Genomic DNA, 14,261 nt, shown 5'->3' with positions numbered 1-14,261 from the left:
CATCAGCAGACGCCTTCTGATTTTGGGTAACCCCTCACCCCCCCTTAATGTCCATGGCTGCTGGACCTCCCTCTTCCCACACTTCGACACCCCAGGCCCCCCGCCCCCAAGTCTTCCCTCTTCTCTCTGTCCTGGAACCCCAAAAACCTTCCTTGCCAGCAAATCCCAGGATCTAGGCTCAGGTATCTTCACGCACTTCCTCTTCTGACCACTGCAGCTCTTGTTGATGCAGGGACTAGAGAGCTGCTCACCAATCAGATTGGCCGGCAGCTTCCTAAGGCGGGGCTTCCTGCCGAATGAGGGGTGGAAGTCTCGCCTCTGGCCAACTGATGCTTATTTGAGTGTTGAATGGCTGCAGGGCAGGTACACCCCACTCTCTTATTGGATGGTGAGAATAAAAGCCCAGCCATCCAAAATATTCAGGCCATTAACTCTTGCTCCTAATGCTTCCTGACCTGCTGAGTATTTCCATCATTTTGTGCTTTTATTTCACATTTCCAACATCTACATGATGTTCACTGCTTTGTTCATATTTTCGAGAATCAATTTAGTGGTAGATGTCATAGATGTCATTGATGTTTACAGCATGAAATCAGGCCCTTCGGCCCAGCTTGTCCATGCCGCCCAGCTTCTATCACTAAGCTAGTCCCACTTTCCCGCATTTGGCCCATATCCCTCTATACTACCCGCCTCTACCACTGCCTCTGGCAGCCCATTCCAGATGCTCACCACCTTCTGTGTGAAAAAGTTTCCCCTCTGGTCTCTTTCTTTTCTCTCCCCTCTCACCTTAAACCTATGCCCTCTAGTTCTAGACTCGTCTACATTTGGGAAAAGATGTTGACTATCTCCCTTATCTATGCTCCTCTATTTTATAGACCTCTATAAGATCACCCCTAAGCCTTCTATGCTCCAGGGAAAATAGTCCCACCCGATCCAGACTCTCCTTATAACTCAGACCATCAAGTCCTGGTAGCATCCTCGTAAATCTCTTCTGCACACTTTCTAGTTTAACAATAAAGTGATACTAAAATCATGACATTACTGTGCTTTTCACAGTGTCCATAATAGGGTTAAAATTGCAAATGCTGATTAGCCTTGCTCACCGGCCTTACATATTGGGATACCATAAGTAATATAGCCATGGTTTCCTGACCTAGCTGACCAGGAGAGGTACACCACTGGGATTGTACATTTATTTAATCAGTCCTGAAGTCTCCCATAATCTAGTCCCACACTTTGCCAATTAACAAGTTACCCTTAGCATTCAATGTTACTTTAATTAATGAACAACTTGACCCAAAGTTTCTGGGGTTACAGTTCCACCATGCCTTTTCCATCACCAATAATGCGTTTTAGCACAGTGACCAACAGAAGATGACACAGACCCTATCCCAAGTTGGGGAAGTTTTTTTTTCCATGTTTGAGGTTTTTAGCTCAAACCCGTAGAGGTACAAGAGAGAGTGCAATCCTACATGCTGGCAACAGTCTAATACTGCCAACTTTCAGTTTCAATTCTAAAGCCCAGGAATGAATGAGGAAATCATTTCTTTTCTTAACTTCATGTTGGAGAGAAAATGACCATCCTTTTAAAAGTATGGCAAATAATCCCCTTTGGGATCAACTGAATACATTTACTGAGAGCAGTCTTGAGTCATTGTGCCCTTGCTGCTCCAGCGATCGAGGTTCTGAGATTGTAAAAGGTACCATGTAAATGAAAATGTTTCTTTTTTCTTTTCCTCACTGAACATGAGAGCTGTTGTTAGTGACGCAGAGGCTCAATCTTCAACCACATCTCATTGGGCGAGTTATCTGTTACTCTCCGGTATTGCAGGTGCCTTGAATCTCAGCGCTCAGGTACAGGGATTCTACCCTGCGCCCTCCTTATGCCCAGAAATGGGTGGGCCCAGATTTCTAGGTCATTGTATTTTCACAAAGGAGCTACTTAGTTAGCATTATGTTTATCTGCAAATTTGTCTTCTATTTCAGTTTTGAAGTCCTAACTTAAAGCAATGTCAAGACTGTATATCCCTGATTTTAAATTAACACATCCAGCAGGTCAGTTCCAACCTTTGTTAAGTCGGGCAGGATGTAATTTAGACACTGGACCTGGATGTGTGACATTATTAGTGGGTTAGGCTAAAAACAGAGTTTATATTCGTCCTCTATTTGACTGCCAAGGATGAGACCGACGCATCATGAGTATGAGCCAATTATCACCATTCTGCCATTTATCCCAATATAATTGAACAAAAATTTGTTTTTAAATGGAAATAAAAGACAAAATAAAAACACTTCAGTTGCTGTGGTTCTTCCAGAGACAACAACCGCTTATCTGACACCCCATTACTCTGACACATCTAAAGCACTAGTGGATTACACAGAGAATGCTTTGCCTGCATGTAGAATGTTGCAACAATATTTTTAAATGGGCATTTGCAGAACTTTACACATAATTGCACAGAGGGAGGCCATTCATCCCCTGCTGTCTGTCAGCTCTTTGCTGGAACAATCCTAAACTAATCCCATTACCGGGACAGTGAAAACAGCGCGGGAGCTGAGTGAGCCGGGTCTGTGAAAACAGCGCGGGAGGTGAGTGAGCCGGGACAGTGAAAACAGCGCGAGAGGTGAGTGAGCCGGGACATTGAAAACAGCGCGAGAGGTGAGTGAGCCGGGACAGTGAAAACAGCGCGGGAGGTGAGTGAGCCGGGACAGTGAAAACAGCGCGGGAGGTGAGTGAGCCGGGACAGTGAAAACAGCGCGGGAGATTGAAAAAGCGCGGGAGCTGCGAGTCGGAGCGGAGATTTTAAAAGATCGCGGCCTAGTTTCGGGAGCCGTTCGGAGGAGGAGGAGCAGTCTCTGTTAGGGAGAGAACCTGAGAACATCTAAGACACTCAGAGGGTAAGAAGGTAAGTGATTTTTACTCATTTTTACTTTTATACCTTTTTCAAATTGTATGTGTCGGGGGAACTGAAGTGACATCACAGAAAAGCTGTGGCCTGAGTGGCTGGTTGGGAATCTACACTAAATTAAAAAAATTAAGCATTGGTAACTAATTAAACATAATTACTTAATTATAATTTCGAGGGATATCTAAGCCAGAGATCGGAGAGTACTATATTTAACTTTCGCATTTCTATTAGAAATCTAGTGCTAGGAAACAGATAGTTAACAGTAACTTTGAAATTTAAAAAAAATATTTTAAAAAAATTTTTTTTTTAAATTTTAATTTTAATTTTAATTAATTGACGCAATGTCAGTTAGAGGGGTGCAGTGCTCTGACTGTGAGATGTGGCAGGTCCGGGAGGCTTCCAGCGTCCCGGATGGCTTCATCTGCAGAAAGTGCACCCAACTGGAGCTCCTCACAGACCGCATGGTTCGGTTGGAGCAGCAATTGGATGCACTTAGGAGCATGCAGGTGGTGGAAAGCGTCATAGATCGCAGTTATGTAAATGTGGTCACACCCAAGGTGCAGGCAGAGAAATGGGTGACCACCAGAAAGGGCAGGCAGTCAGTGCAGGAATCCCCTGTGGTTGTCCCCCTCTCGAACAGGTATACCCCTTTGGATACTGTCGGGGGGGATAGCCTATCAGGGGAAAACAGCAGCAGCCAGAGCAGTGGCACCACGGCTGGCTCTGATGTTCAGAAGGGAGGGTCAAAGCGCAGAAGAGTAATAGTAATAGGGGACTCTATAGTCAGGGGCACAGATAGGCGCTTCTGTGGACGTGAAAGAGACTCCAGGATGGTATGTTGCCTCCCTGGTGCCAGGTCCAGGATGTCTCCGAACGGGTAGAGGGCATCCTGAAGGGGGAGGGCAAACAGGCAGAGGTCGTTGTACATATTGGTACTAACGACATAGGCAGGAAGGGACATGAGGTCCTGCAGCAGGAGTTCAGGGAGCTAGGCAGAAAGTTAAAAGACAGGACCTCGAGGGTTGTAATCTTGGGATTACTCCCTGTGCCACGTGTCAGTGAGGCTAGAAATAGGAAGATAGAGCAGCTAAACACGTGGCTAAACAGCTGGTGTAAGAGGGAGGGTTTCCATTATCTGGACCACTGGGAGCTCTTCCGGGGCAGGTGTGACCTGTATAAGAAGGACGGGTTGCATCTAAACCGGAGAGGCATAAATATCCTGGCCGCGAGGTTTGCTAGTGTCACACGGGAGGGTTTAAACTAGTATGGCAGGGGGGTGGGCACGGGAGCAATAGGTCAGAAGGTGAGAGCATTGAGGGAGAACTAGCGAACATGGACAGTGTGGCTCTGAGGCAGAGCAGACAGGGAGAAGTTGCTGAACACAGCGGGTCTGGTGGCCTGAAGTGCATATGTTTTAATGCAAGAAGTATTACGGGTAAGGCAGATGAACTTAGAGCTTGGATTAGTACTTGGAACTATGATGTTGTTGCCATTACAGAGACCTGGTTGAGGGAAGGGCAGGATTGGCAGCTAAACGTTCCAGGATTTAGATGTTTCAGGCGGGATAGAGGGGGATGTAAAAGGGGAGGCAGAGTTGCGCTACTGGTTCGGGAGAATATCACAGCTGTACTGCGGGAGGACACCTCAGAGGGCAGTGAGGCTATATGGGTAGAGATCAGGAATAAGAAGGGTGCAGTCACAATGTTGGGGGTTTACTACAGGCCTCCCAACAGCCAGCGGGAGATAGAGGAGCAGATAGGTAGACAGATTTTGGAAAAGAGTAAAAGCAACAGGGTTGTGGTGATGGGAGACTTCAACTTCCCCAATATTGACTGGGACTCACTTAGTGCCAGGGGCTTAGACGGGGCAGAGTTTGTAAGGAGCATCCAGGAGGGCTTCTTAAAACAATATGTAGACAGTCCAACTAGGGAAGGGGCGGTACTGGACCTGGTATTGGGGAATGAGCCCGGCCAGGTGGTAGATGTTTCAGTAGGGGAGCATTTCGGTAACAGTGACCATAATTCAGTAAGTTTTAAAGTACTGGTGGACAAGGATAAGAGTGGTCCTAGGATGAATGTGCTAAATTGGGGGAAGGCTAATTATAACAATATTAGGCGGGAACTGAAGAACATAGATTGGGGGCGGATGTTTGAGGGCAAATCAACATCTGACATGTGGGAGGCTTTCAAGTGGCAGTTGAAAGGAATTCAGGACCGGCATGTTCCTGTGAGGAAGAAGGATAAATACGTCAATTTTCGGGAACCTTGGATGACGAGAGATATTGTAGGCCTCGTCAAAAAGAAAAAGGAGGCATTTGTCAGGGCTAAAAGGCTGGGAACAGACGAAGCCTGCGTGGAATATAAGGAAAGTAGGAAGGAACTTAAGCAAGGAGTCAGGAGGGCTAGAAGGGGTCACGAAAAGTCATTGGCAAATAGGGTTAAGGAAAATCCCAAGGCTTTTTACACGTACATAAAAAGCAAGAGGGTAGCCAGGGAAAGGGTTGGCCCACTAAAGGATAGGCAAGGGAATCTATGTGTGGAGCCAGAGGAAATGGGCGAGGTACTAAATGAATACTTTGCATCAGTATTCACCAAAGAGAAGAAATTGGTAGATGTTGAGTCTGGAGAAGGGTGTGTAGATAGCCTGGGTCACATTGAGATCCAAAAAGACGAGGCGTTGGGTGTCTTAAAAAATATTAAGGTAGATAAGTCCCCAGGGCCTGGTGGGATCTACCCCAGAATACTGAAGGAGGCTGGAGTGGAAATTGCTGAGGCCTTGACAGAAATCTTTGGATCCTCGCTGTCTTCAGGGGATGTCCCGGAGGACTGGAGAATAGCCAATGTTGTTCCTCTGTTTAAGAAGGGTAGCAAGGATAATCCCGGGAACTACAGGCCGGTGAGCCTTACTTCAGTGGTAGGGAAATTACTGGAGAGAATTCTTCGAGACAGGATCTACTCCCATTTGGAAGCATATGGACGTATTAGTGAGAGGCAGCACGGTTTTGTGAAGGGAAGGTCGTGTCTCACTAACTTGATAGAGTTTTTCTAGGAGGTCACTAAGATGATTGATGCAGGTAGGACAGTGGATGTTGTCTATATGGACTTCAGTAAGGCCTTTGACAAGGTCCCTCATGGTAGACTAGTACAAAAGGTGAAGTCACACGGGATCAGGAGTGAGCTGGCAAGGTGGATACAGAACTGGCTAGGCCATAGAAGGCAGAGAGTAGCAATGGAAGGATGCTGTTCTAATTGGAGGGCTGTGACCAGTGGTGTTCCACAGGGATCAGTGCTGGGACCTTTGCTCTTTGTAGTATATATAAATGATTTGGAGGAAAATGTAACTGGTCTGATTAGTAAGTTTGCAGACGACACAAATGTTGGTGGAATTGCGGATAGCGATGAGGGCTGTCGGAGGATACAGCAGGATTTAGATTGTTTGGAGACTTGGGCGGAGAGATGGCAGATGGAGTTTAATCCGGACAAATGTGAGGTAATGCATTTTGGAAGGTCTAATGCAGGTAGGGAATATACAGTGAATGGTAGAATCCTCAAGAGTATTGAAAGTCAAAGAGATCTAGGAGTACAGGTCCACAGGTCATTGAAAGGGGCAACACAGGTGGAGAAGGTAGTCAAGAAGGCATACGGCATGCTTGCCTTCATTGGCCGGGGCATTGAGTAAAAGAATTGGCAAGTCATGTTGCAGCTGTATAGAACCTTAGTTAGGCCACACTTGGAGTATAGTGTTCAATTCTGGTCGCCAGAAGGGTGCAGAAGAGATTTACCAGAATGTTGCCTGGTATGGAGGGCATTAGCTATGAGGAGCGGTTGAATAAACTCGGTTTGTTCTCACTGGAACGAAGGAGGTTGAGGGGAGACCTGATAGAGGTATACAAAATTATGAGGGGCATAGACAGAGTGGATAGTCAGAGGCTTTTCCCCAGGGTAGAGGGGTCAATTACTAGGGGGCATAGGTTTAAGGTGCGAGGGGCAAGGTTTAGAGTAGATGTATGAGGCAGGTTTTTTACACAGAGGGTAGTGGGTGCCTGGAACTCGCTACCGGAGGAGGTGGTGGAAGCAGGGACGATAGTGACATTTAAGGGGCATCTTGACAAATACATGAATAGGATGGGAATAGAGGGATATGGACCCAGGAAGTGTAGAAGATTGTAGTTTAGTCGGGCAGCATGGTCGGCACGGGCTTGGAGGGCCGAAGGGCCTGTTCCTGTGCTGTACATTTCTTTGTTCTTTGTTCTTTGTTGTATTACCCTGTTCTCTCCTAATGCTCCTTTATTTTCCTCCCCTTTGAATATTTGTCGTTTTTTAAATTAAAAGATACCATCGTTTTTGCTTCAACCATTTCCGAAGGCAAAGCATTGCATGCTCCTCTGTGCAAAGATTCTCCTGACCATTACCCTCACTACCTTAGTTATAATTTTGAATTAGCAACTTCTCACCCTTTATTCCCCAGTGAGAGGCGATTGCCTTTCCCTTACTCATGCTCGAACAGAAATCTCAGCAACAGACTCCAATAAATCTCCATTTAGCAGGGACAATGCAAATTGTCTGACGATCTCAAGTCATTCTTCTGAACTAAGGCTTTCTAACCCTCGTGTCATCCACATGCACGAATGGTGTGAACACTGTATGGGCCCAATATTATGTAAGCAGTTAAAAAGGCAAATGGTGGGCCAGACCTGGGACTGGGGCAAAATTCCTTTGGTTTGGAGAATCCACTCCTGGCCATGGATGGGGCCTGCCATAACTGTGATTGCTGGTATACTAAGTGAGATGACATTACAGACTTCACCAAAGATGCCGCTGTGCTCCATTTATAAAATCAAGATCTCATAAGTGATCTCGACACTGAAATTCTGAAATAAAAAATAAAAAAGTTCTATAGTAGCTCTTTGTCCAGGAGCCGCTCGAAGCAGTAGCAGGATCAGGGGCAGTTAAGGGTGGGTGTTAGTGGTGAGGTTGCACTTGGGCAATTACACTAATGAGTGTGAATCCAGTAGAATCTCTACAGGCACGAAGAAGACTGGCACCTAAAATGCCCCAAATAGCACGCTTACCCATCCAGGGCTCCATGCAAAAAGAGGCGTTCTGCATCTAACCTCAGATATCTCAGTGGGGCCAATAGCTGACAACACAATTTTAAAACTATTTTGTGAAGGAATGACAATAGTACTGCTGGTTGAAAAGATCAGCTCTTCAAAGTTTTGACCATTAGCAAAAATTAACTGCCATGGTCCGATCTGGTTAGAATGATGGTTTAATTAAGTCTTCACATTTTCTAATATGACTAAGCTAATGACTGATAACTAGAATTTCACTGTTGCAAAGATGGAAAGGGATTTCCACAAGAGATTAATGAAAATTCACAAGGCTCATTGTATTTTGCAGTGCATTTATAATATACTTTGGGCACATGTCGACATTTCTTAGTACATACAAGCTAAAAAGGAAAAATAGGGCAAATCTTGTGGAGGCGACCGAGCTCTTGGCCTCCTTTTGAGAGGCCTGTCACATCTTGGGCTCAAAGACTCCACCCACCGAGAACTGCTGGCCAATCAGAATCCGGCAACTCTTCTGTACTTAGCAGAGCCACCGGGGAGGCAATGGCTGCCACAATACTATCCCACCCATGTCCTTGGATCAAGGAGAGACCCTGTGAGGGGTTCATACGATAGGGGTTGTTGGAAAGGGAAGTGATAGCCAGGGAAGGGGATTTCAGTCCACCCCTCCGTCCCATAGCAGGTCTCTCGGCCAGACACCAATTACCTTTGAACAAGAGACCACCACCTCTCCCAACTCCCAGGAGTCCATAAGCAAACATGGCAGGGTTTGCGCTTGTTGCGTTTCCGACATGGCAAGTCCCGCTTGGTTAAACCAGCGGCGGAGGGACAAGACCCTTCAGTGGACATTAATTGCCCATTTAAGAGCTTCAGTTGGTGATGGGGTGGGGCTTAATTTGTGTGGAAGCACTCATATCCATCATTAACTGCCCCCACCACCAAACTTGCCACAAGAGAAGGCAGAAGATTCTACCCAAAATGTTCCTACGGTGGGCATCTGCTGGCATGAACAATGTCACCTCTGAAAAGTTCAGCTTTATTTTAAAGCATAAGTTGTTTAAAATACTGCTTAACTTCTTTGACTAAATCCTTAAGCTCTGTCACTATAGGATGCTGCACTCTACCTTGTGAGGTGAGCTGTTATTTGGTTGGTTCTCCTCTAAGCTGACTTGAAGAAGAAATCAGCAAAAAAGGCTTCCAATGCTTCTGGGTGGATCTTTCATTCTTCCAGTCATGGTTTATTGAACCATGAAAAAGTAATTCTTCCTTCATCTACTGCCCAAATGTTGTCAAGTACTGCACTAATAAGTATAGTAGACAGATTGCATAACATCAAAAACATCAAAATCAAGCAACTGGATCTTTTACGCTGAGTATCTGATTGGAAGGAAGTCTAAATTCTAGGAGGCCAGCACAAGATGAAGACTTAATCTTCTTTGTATTTCTTGTGAAACTTCTTTATAACATGTGCAATGTTGCAATATTCCTTGCAATGCCTCAATTGATGCAGGTTCAAAACATGTAGATCAATGGATATGCAAATGTAATCTCCAGGATAAAATTAGCAGATTTTCACAAACCTCACAAACCAGGCTAAGTACAGAATAGAAAAAAAAATATCACTTGAAATTGAAAAAAATTGTTCTACCTTCAACAGCTCTCTTGAAGAAAACCTTACAGCTTCCACATGTAAGAACTCCATAGTGACATCCTGAGGCTTCATCACCACAGATCAGACAGAGTTTCTGCAGACTCAGTCCAGGGGCAAAATGAGAAAGATGGCCTCTTCCATTCTCTGGCCTTATAAAAAAAAAGGGAAAAGAACAGATTTCAAAGTGGGTTGACTCACCATTAAAAATAATCACAACAAAATATTAGCTTTAAAAGTTTTACATGCAGCTTTTGTGAAAATTCATCAATCCTGTGTCACATTAATTTCTATACGTAATGTATTAGTTACATTCAGGTCATGCGTTTGTGGAGGAACAGATTCATTATCAAAGTGAAAAATCTGCCGCTATAGTAGACTCCTGTTAAACATCAGTCTTTTAATTGACAAAAATCAGCGAGCTGGCAGATTTTCGTTTGAAGCCCATTTTTGACATGAATGGTGTTTTTACTTTGTTCGATTATCTGTCTTCTGGCCAGTACCAATTGAAGTTTTTTTAATGTCTGTGCAATGGTGGAAAAACCAAAAGTGTCTTTGATGCCATCTCTGATCCAGTAATCACAATCGTTATTAGGATAATGTTCATTTATTCTGCTAGACACACATAAAACAGAGCTATGCGGTAAAAACTGACTTATAATAATCTGTTCAAGACACTCAGAGTTTAACACCTTGGTCACAAATTGTTGTTCCATACTGTTGAAGGTTGTGACACTATAGGTATCAGTTTTCTCGCAAAATTGAGTTCACATCGCTTCCTTTCACTTCCCGCATGGCCCATGCCAAACTTGATGAGCCCAATTGCTTTCTGTGCAGATGCCCAAAGTATACAGAGAAGGTAGAATGTAAAGTCAGCCAGTTCTACAATGCTGATTTGATGCCAAACCTGCCAATTTGGATGCCACCACTCCAGGTAATGTCCTATCTTAAACATATGACAGTGGCATGATTATAAAGGGATCATCAACAACTTGCAGGTTAGTTGCTGATTACTTTCTACTGACTCTGTGTTTGCGGTAGTGCTAGGTCTTTGGTGCAATTGGTTACCATTAGAAAACTCTGCAGGATTTTGTGCCCGATAAAGGGAGGGCATTACTTATGACTGCAAGGTCTCTGGGTCCAACACTTGATTTCCATGATAGGGGCTGTAACTGTAGTTATCCTTTGGCTGCAGCATGAGAGAGATATGCTGCAAAGGCAGCATATAAGGGGACAAGCTTCTCACTGAGGGAGGAGGCAAAGGCAGAGAAATGCTCTCATAAGGCAGCCTTACCCACCTTGGGTCTCCCAGGAGAAAATTCCTACTTCCACCCAAGCTGGGAGCAGTGTGTTCAGGGGAGGCAATGGCATAGTGGTATTGTCACTGCATCAGTGTTCCAGACACCCAGAGACCCATCGTATCCAATAGCCTAGCATAATGCTCCGGGGACCTGGGTTTGAATCCCACCACGGCAAATGGTAAAATCTGAATAAAATAAAATAAAAAATAATGATGTCGATTGTCGATTGTCATTAAATACCCATCTGATTCACAAATGCCCTTGAAGGGGAACCAGTCCTGTAGCCTCAGAACAGGATGACAATGCTACTTCCAGTGGCTGCAAAGTTTACTGTGGCCCTCAATTTCTTTGTGACAGAATGGTTCAAGGTTAAAGAGCTAACATAGCCAAAATATTCCAGCACCCTGTGCATTGCTCCATCAGAGATATGATGGGGGCTCTATCTGTCAGGAAAGGTGACTTCATTATATTCTCTCAGGACTGACAAAAGCAGGAACAGTGCATCTGTGGCTCTGTCAAGATAGCAAGTTTCCCCAGGTGCAGAGGGCACAGCATCGCAAAGCTAGGATGCACAGCAACAGTAAAAGTCACCACCTGCCCTTGGAAAGAGCACCCTACTTAAACTCACACTTCCACCCTATCCCTGTAATCCAGTAATCTATGTATTCTTGGCGTTTAACCATGCTCGGAACATCATGTGGGTGAATGCCCATCATTCTAGCAGCAATCGTGACCCAGTCATCCTATGTTAGTCTGCTATTCCAACAATCTTTCAGTCCCAAGAAAACACAGCAGGAGTTTCCCAAGGTAATGTCCTCGGTTCAACCATCTTAAGCTGCATAATCAATGACCTTCCCTCCATCATAAGGTCAGAACTGGGGATGTTCACTAATAATTGCACAATGTTTAGCATCACTCACAAGTCTTCAGATATTGAAGCAAGACCAAGAGAATATCAAGCTTGGATTGGTAAGTTGAAAGTAACAATAGCTACCTGCTTCCACTGCCTTCTCCATTTCTCTGCTGAGGATCTCCTGGCCCTCTGTGGGAAGAGGATTTCTGTCCTCCTGCAACAATATGCAGGTACCTTGGGCATGCTCTCTAGACTGCTGCACCATTTTTGTCACGTTCTGCTCTCCAATTGATCGTGAACCAATTGTAGGCCATGCTGCAGTCAGGTTTCATACTGTCTTTGAGAGGTATGGTCTGCTTTAAGCAAAGCAGGCTAGCCTTTCATGGTGTTGGCCTCTCAAGAACTTGGGCCTCATGCTGAGGCATATAGCTACTCAAAAGCACGTTCAGCGCTGGGCTGCACGCCACAATCATTATAATCAGTTGTCAGCGCCAAATTTGCCAGCTGCCTATATGACCTTGAATAGCTGCCGGTTAATTGTGCATTGTGATCCAGGTGTTGATTTCAGGGGCAATCTAATTTTCCCTCCTTTAGTTTTCATGGGGAAACTGTCAAAAGCAGCAAGTTGGAAAAAATGAACCAACCTAAATTAATCCAGACATTTTGATATTAAATAAGAATTCACTACTCTAATCAAACCCGGAACCTTGGAGCTGTGAAGCAACTGTGCTAACTAATGTGCTACCGTGCATGGTCGCACAGTGGTCAGCACAGTTGCTTCACAGCTCCAGAGTCCCAGGTTCGATTCCCGGCTTGGGTCACTGTCTGTGCGGAGTCTGCACGTTCTCCCCATGTCTACGTGGGTTTCCTCTGGGTGCTCCGGTTTCCTCCCACAGTCCAAAGGTGTCCAGGTTAGGTGGATTGGCCATGATAAATTGCCCTTAGTGTCCAAAAAGGTTGGGTGGGGTTACTGGATTACGGGGACAGGGTGGAAGTGTGGGTTTAAATAGGGTGCTCTTTCCTAGGGCAGGTGCAGACTTGATGGGCCGAATGGCCTCCTTCTGCACTGTAAATTCTATGTCTCTGTGCTCTCACAATGGATGTGATGTTGTGCCCTCCTCTGTGGCAAGTTTGGTGGCAAGATCATTTGATTAGGTGGAAGGGTGGAGGGTAGTAACCCAGCTGCCTTTCTGCCTCCACCCAAATTAAGCCTGTGGCAGGAAGGATTGTGGACAGCATTCCCTCCTTGCTGCCAATTGAGGCCTTGAAGTGGACAAGATCGCCACTTAAGGACTTCATCCTGCCACTGCTGGTATTAACCCAGCACTCAATGGGGAATTTGTCCCCTGGAAAACAAGACAAGCAACCCTGGCATATTTGCCTGCGGGCTCCCAGTGATGGTGGTGGTGACTGTGGTGGGTGGGGGTATCCTCATTCAAAGGCACTCAGTGTCTAATCAAGGGAACCAGTGAGAGGTATCCCTGTGACTTTGTGGGCCCCCTATGGGCGGCATGGTGGCACCGTGTTTAGCACTGCTGTCTCACAGCACCAGAGACCCGAGTTTGATTCCAGCCTTGGGTGACTGTGTGGAATTTGCACATTCTCCCTATGTCTGCATGGATTCCCTCCCACAGCCCAAACATGTGCATGTTAGGTGGATTGGCCATGCTGAATAGCCCCTTGGTGTCCAAACATGTGCAGGTTAGTTGGGGTTATGGGATAGGGCGAAGGGAGTGGGCCTAGGTCGGGTGCTCTTTCAGTGGGTCAGTGCAGACTTGATGGACTCAATGGCCTCCTTCTGACTACAGGGATTCTATGGACTCCACCCTGTGAACCCATCCTGTGAGTCCCTTCCTATCATCAATTCCATCCAACATGTTTGCGCATGAGCTACTCGGCCGAATTAAATGCAAAAATCATTTGCTTCACTTAGCTATGCCTACTGTTGGAAAGGTTTAGCTCAGTTGAACCAGTTCAGTTTACTAATTTAAGAATACATTTTCACATGTTTACTTCCCATTTGATTTTCAACTTGAAGTACTGGAAAACAGAAACAGTGGCTTCACCAAGGACAAAATATGGAACGTCATGCTCAGGGTAATGTATCTGTTTTACTTGAAGCATTAAGCAAGGGTACAGTGTATGATTAACAAATAACATCATCGACCATGACTTAAGCTCTGACAAAATATTGGCCAGCTGCGGACAGGGTCCCGCGAACGGCACCGCGCCAAACGTGCCGGCGCAAATGGCGCCGATTCTCCGCTCCTCGGAGAATCGCCTGCCGCCGTCGGACCGGCGCTGCAGAAAAATGGCGCGAATGGGTTCTTCCATAGGGAAGAATCGCGCCCATAGTTCTCATTACAAAGGACTTGATTGATCATGTGTAACATTCACAAGAATGATACATATTTGAGAGAGACAGAAGGAAACAAAGTAAACAGAGTTAGGCATCATATTTTCTGTTTTGTTGACC

At 45.5% G+C, this 14,261-nt stretch overlaps 1 protein-coding gene across 4 annotated transcripts in view; it reads right to left on the bottom strand.

The window, feature by feature from the left end:
• Window positions 1-14,261, bottom strand: part of LOC140391661 (progesterone receptor-like) — a 645,027-nt gene that overhangs the window by 386,979 nt on the left and 243,787 nt on the right. For all 4 annotated transcript variants that reach the window (XM_072476373.1, XM_072476371.1, XM_072476374.1 and 1 more), the window contains exon 3: window positions 9,632-9,783. In XM_072476373.1, the coding sequence (XP_072332474.1) occupies window positions 9,632-9,783 (152 nt within the window). The remainder of the gene's footprint in view (window positions 1-9,631; window positions 9,784-14,261) is intronic.

The sequence above is a fragment of the Scyliorhinus torazame genome, chromosome 15, assembly GCF_047496885.1.
Source record: "Scyliorhinus torazame isolate Kashiwa2021f chromosome 15, sScyTor2.1, whole genome shotgun sequence".
Taxonomy (NCBI): domain Eukaryota; kingdom Metazoa; phylum Chordata; class Chondrichthyes; order Carcharhiniformes; family Scyliorhinidae; genus Scyliorhinus; species Scyliorhinus torazame.
This window is presented reverse-complemented; position numbering and strand designations above follow the sequence as displayed.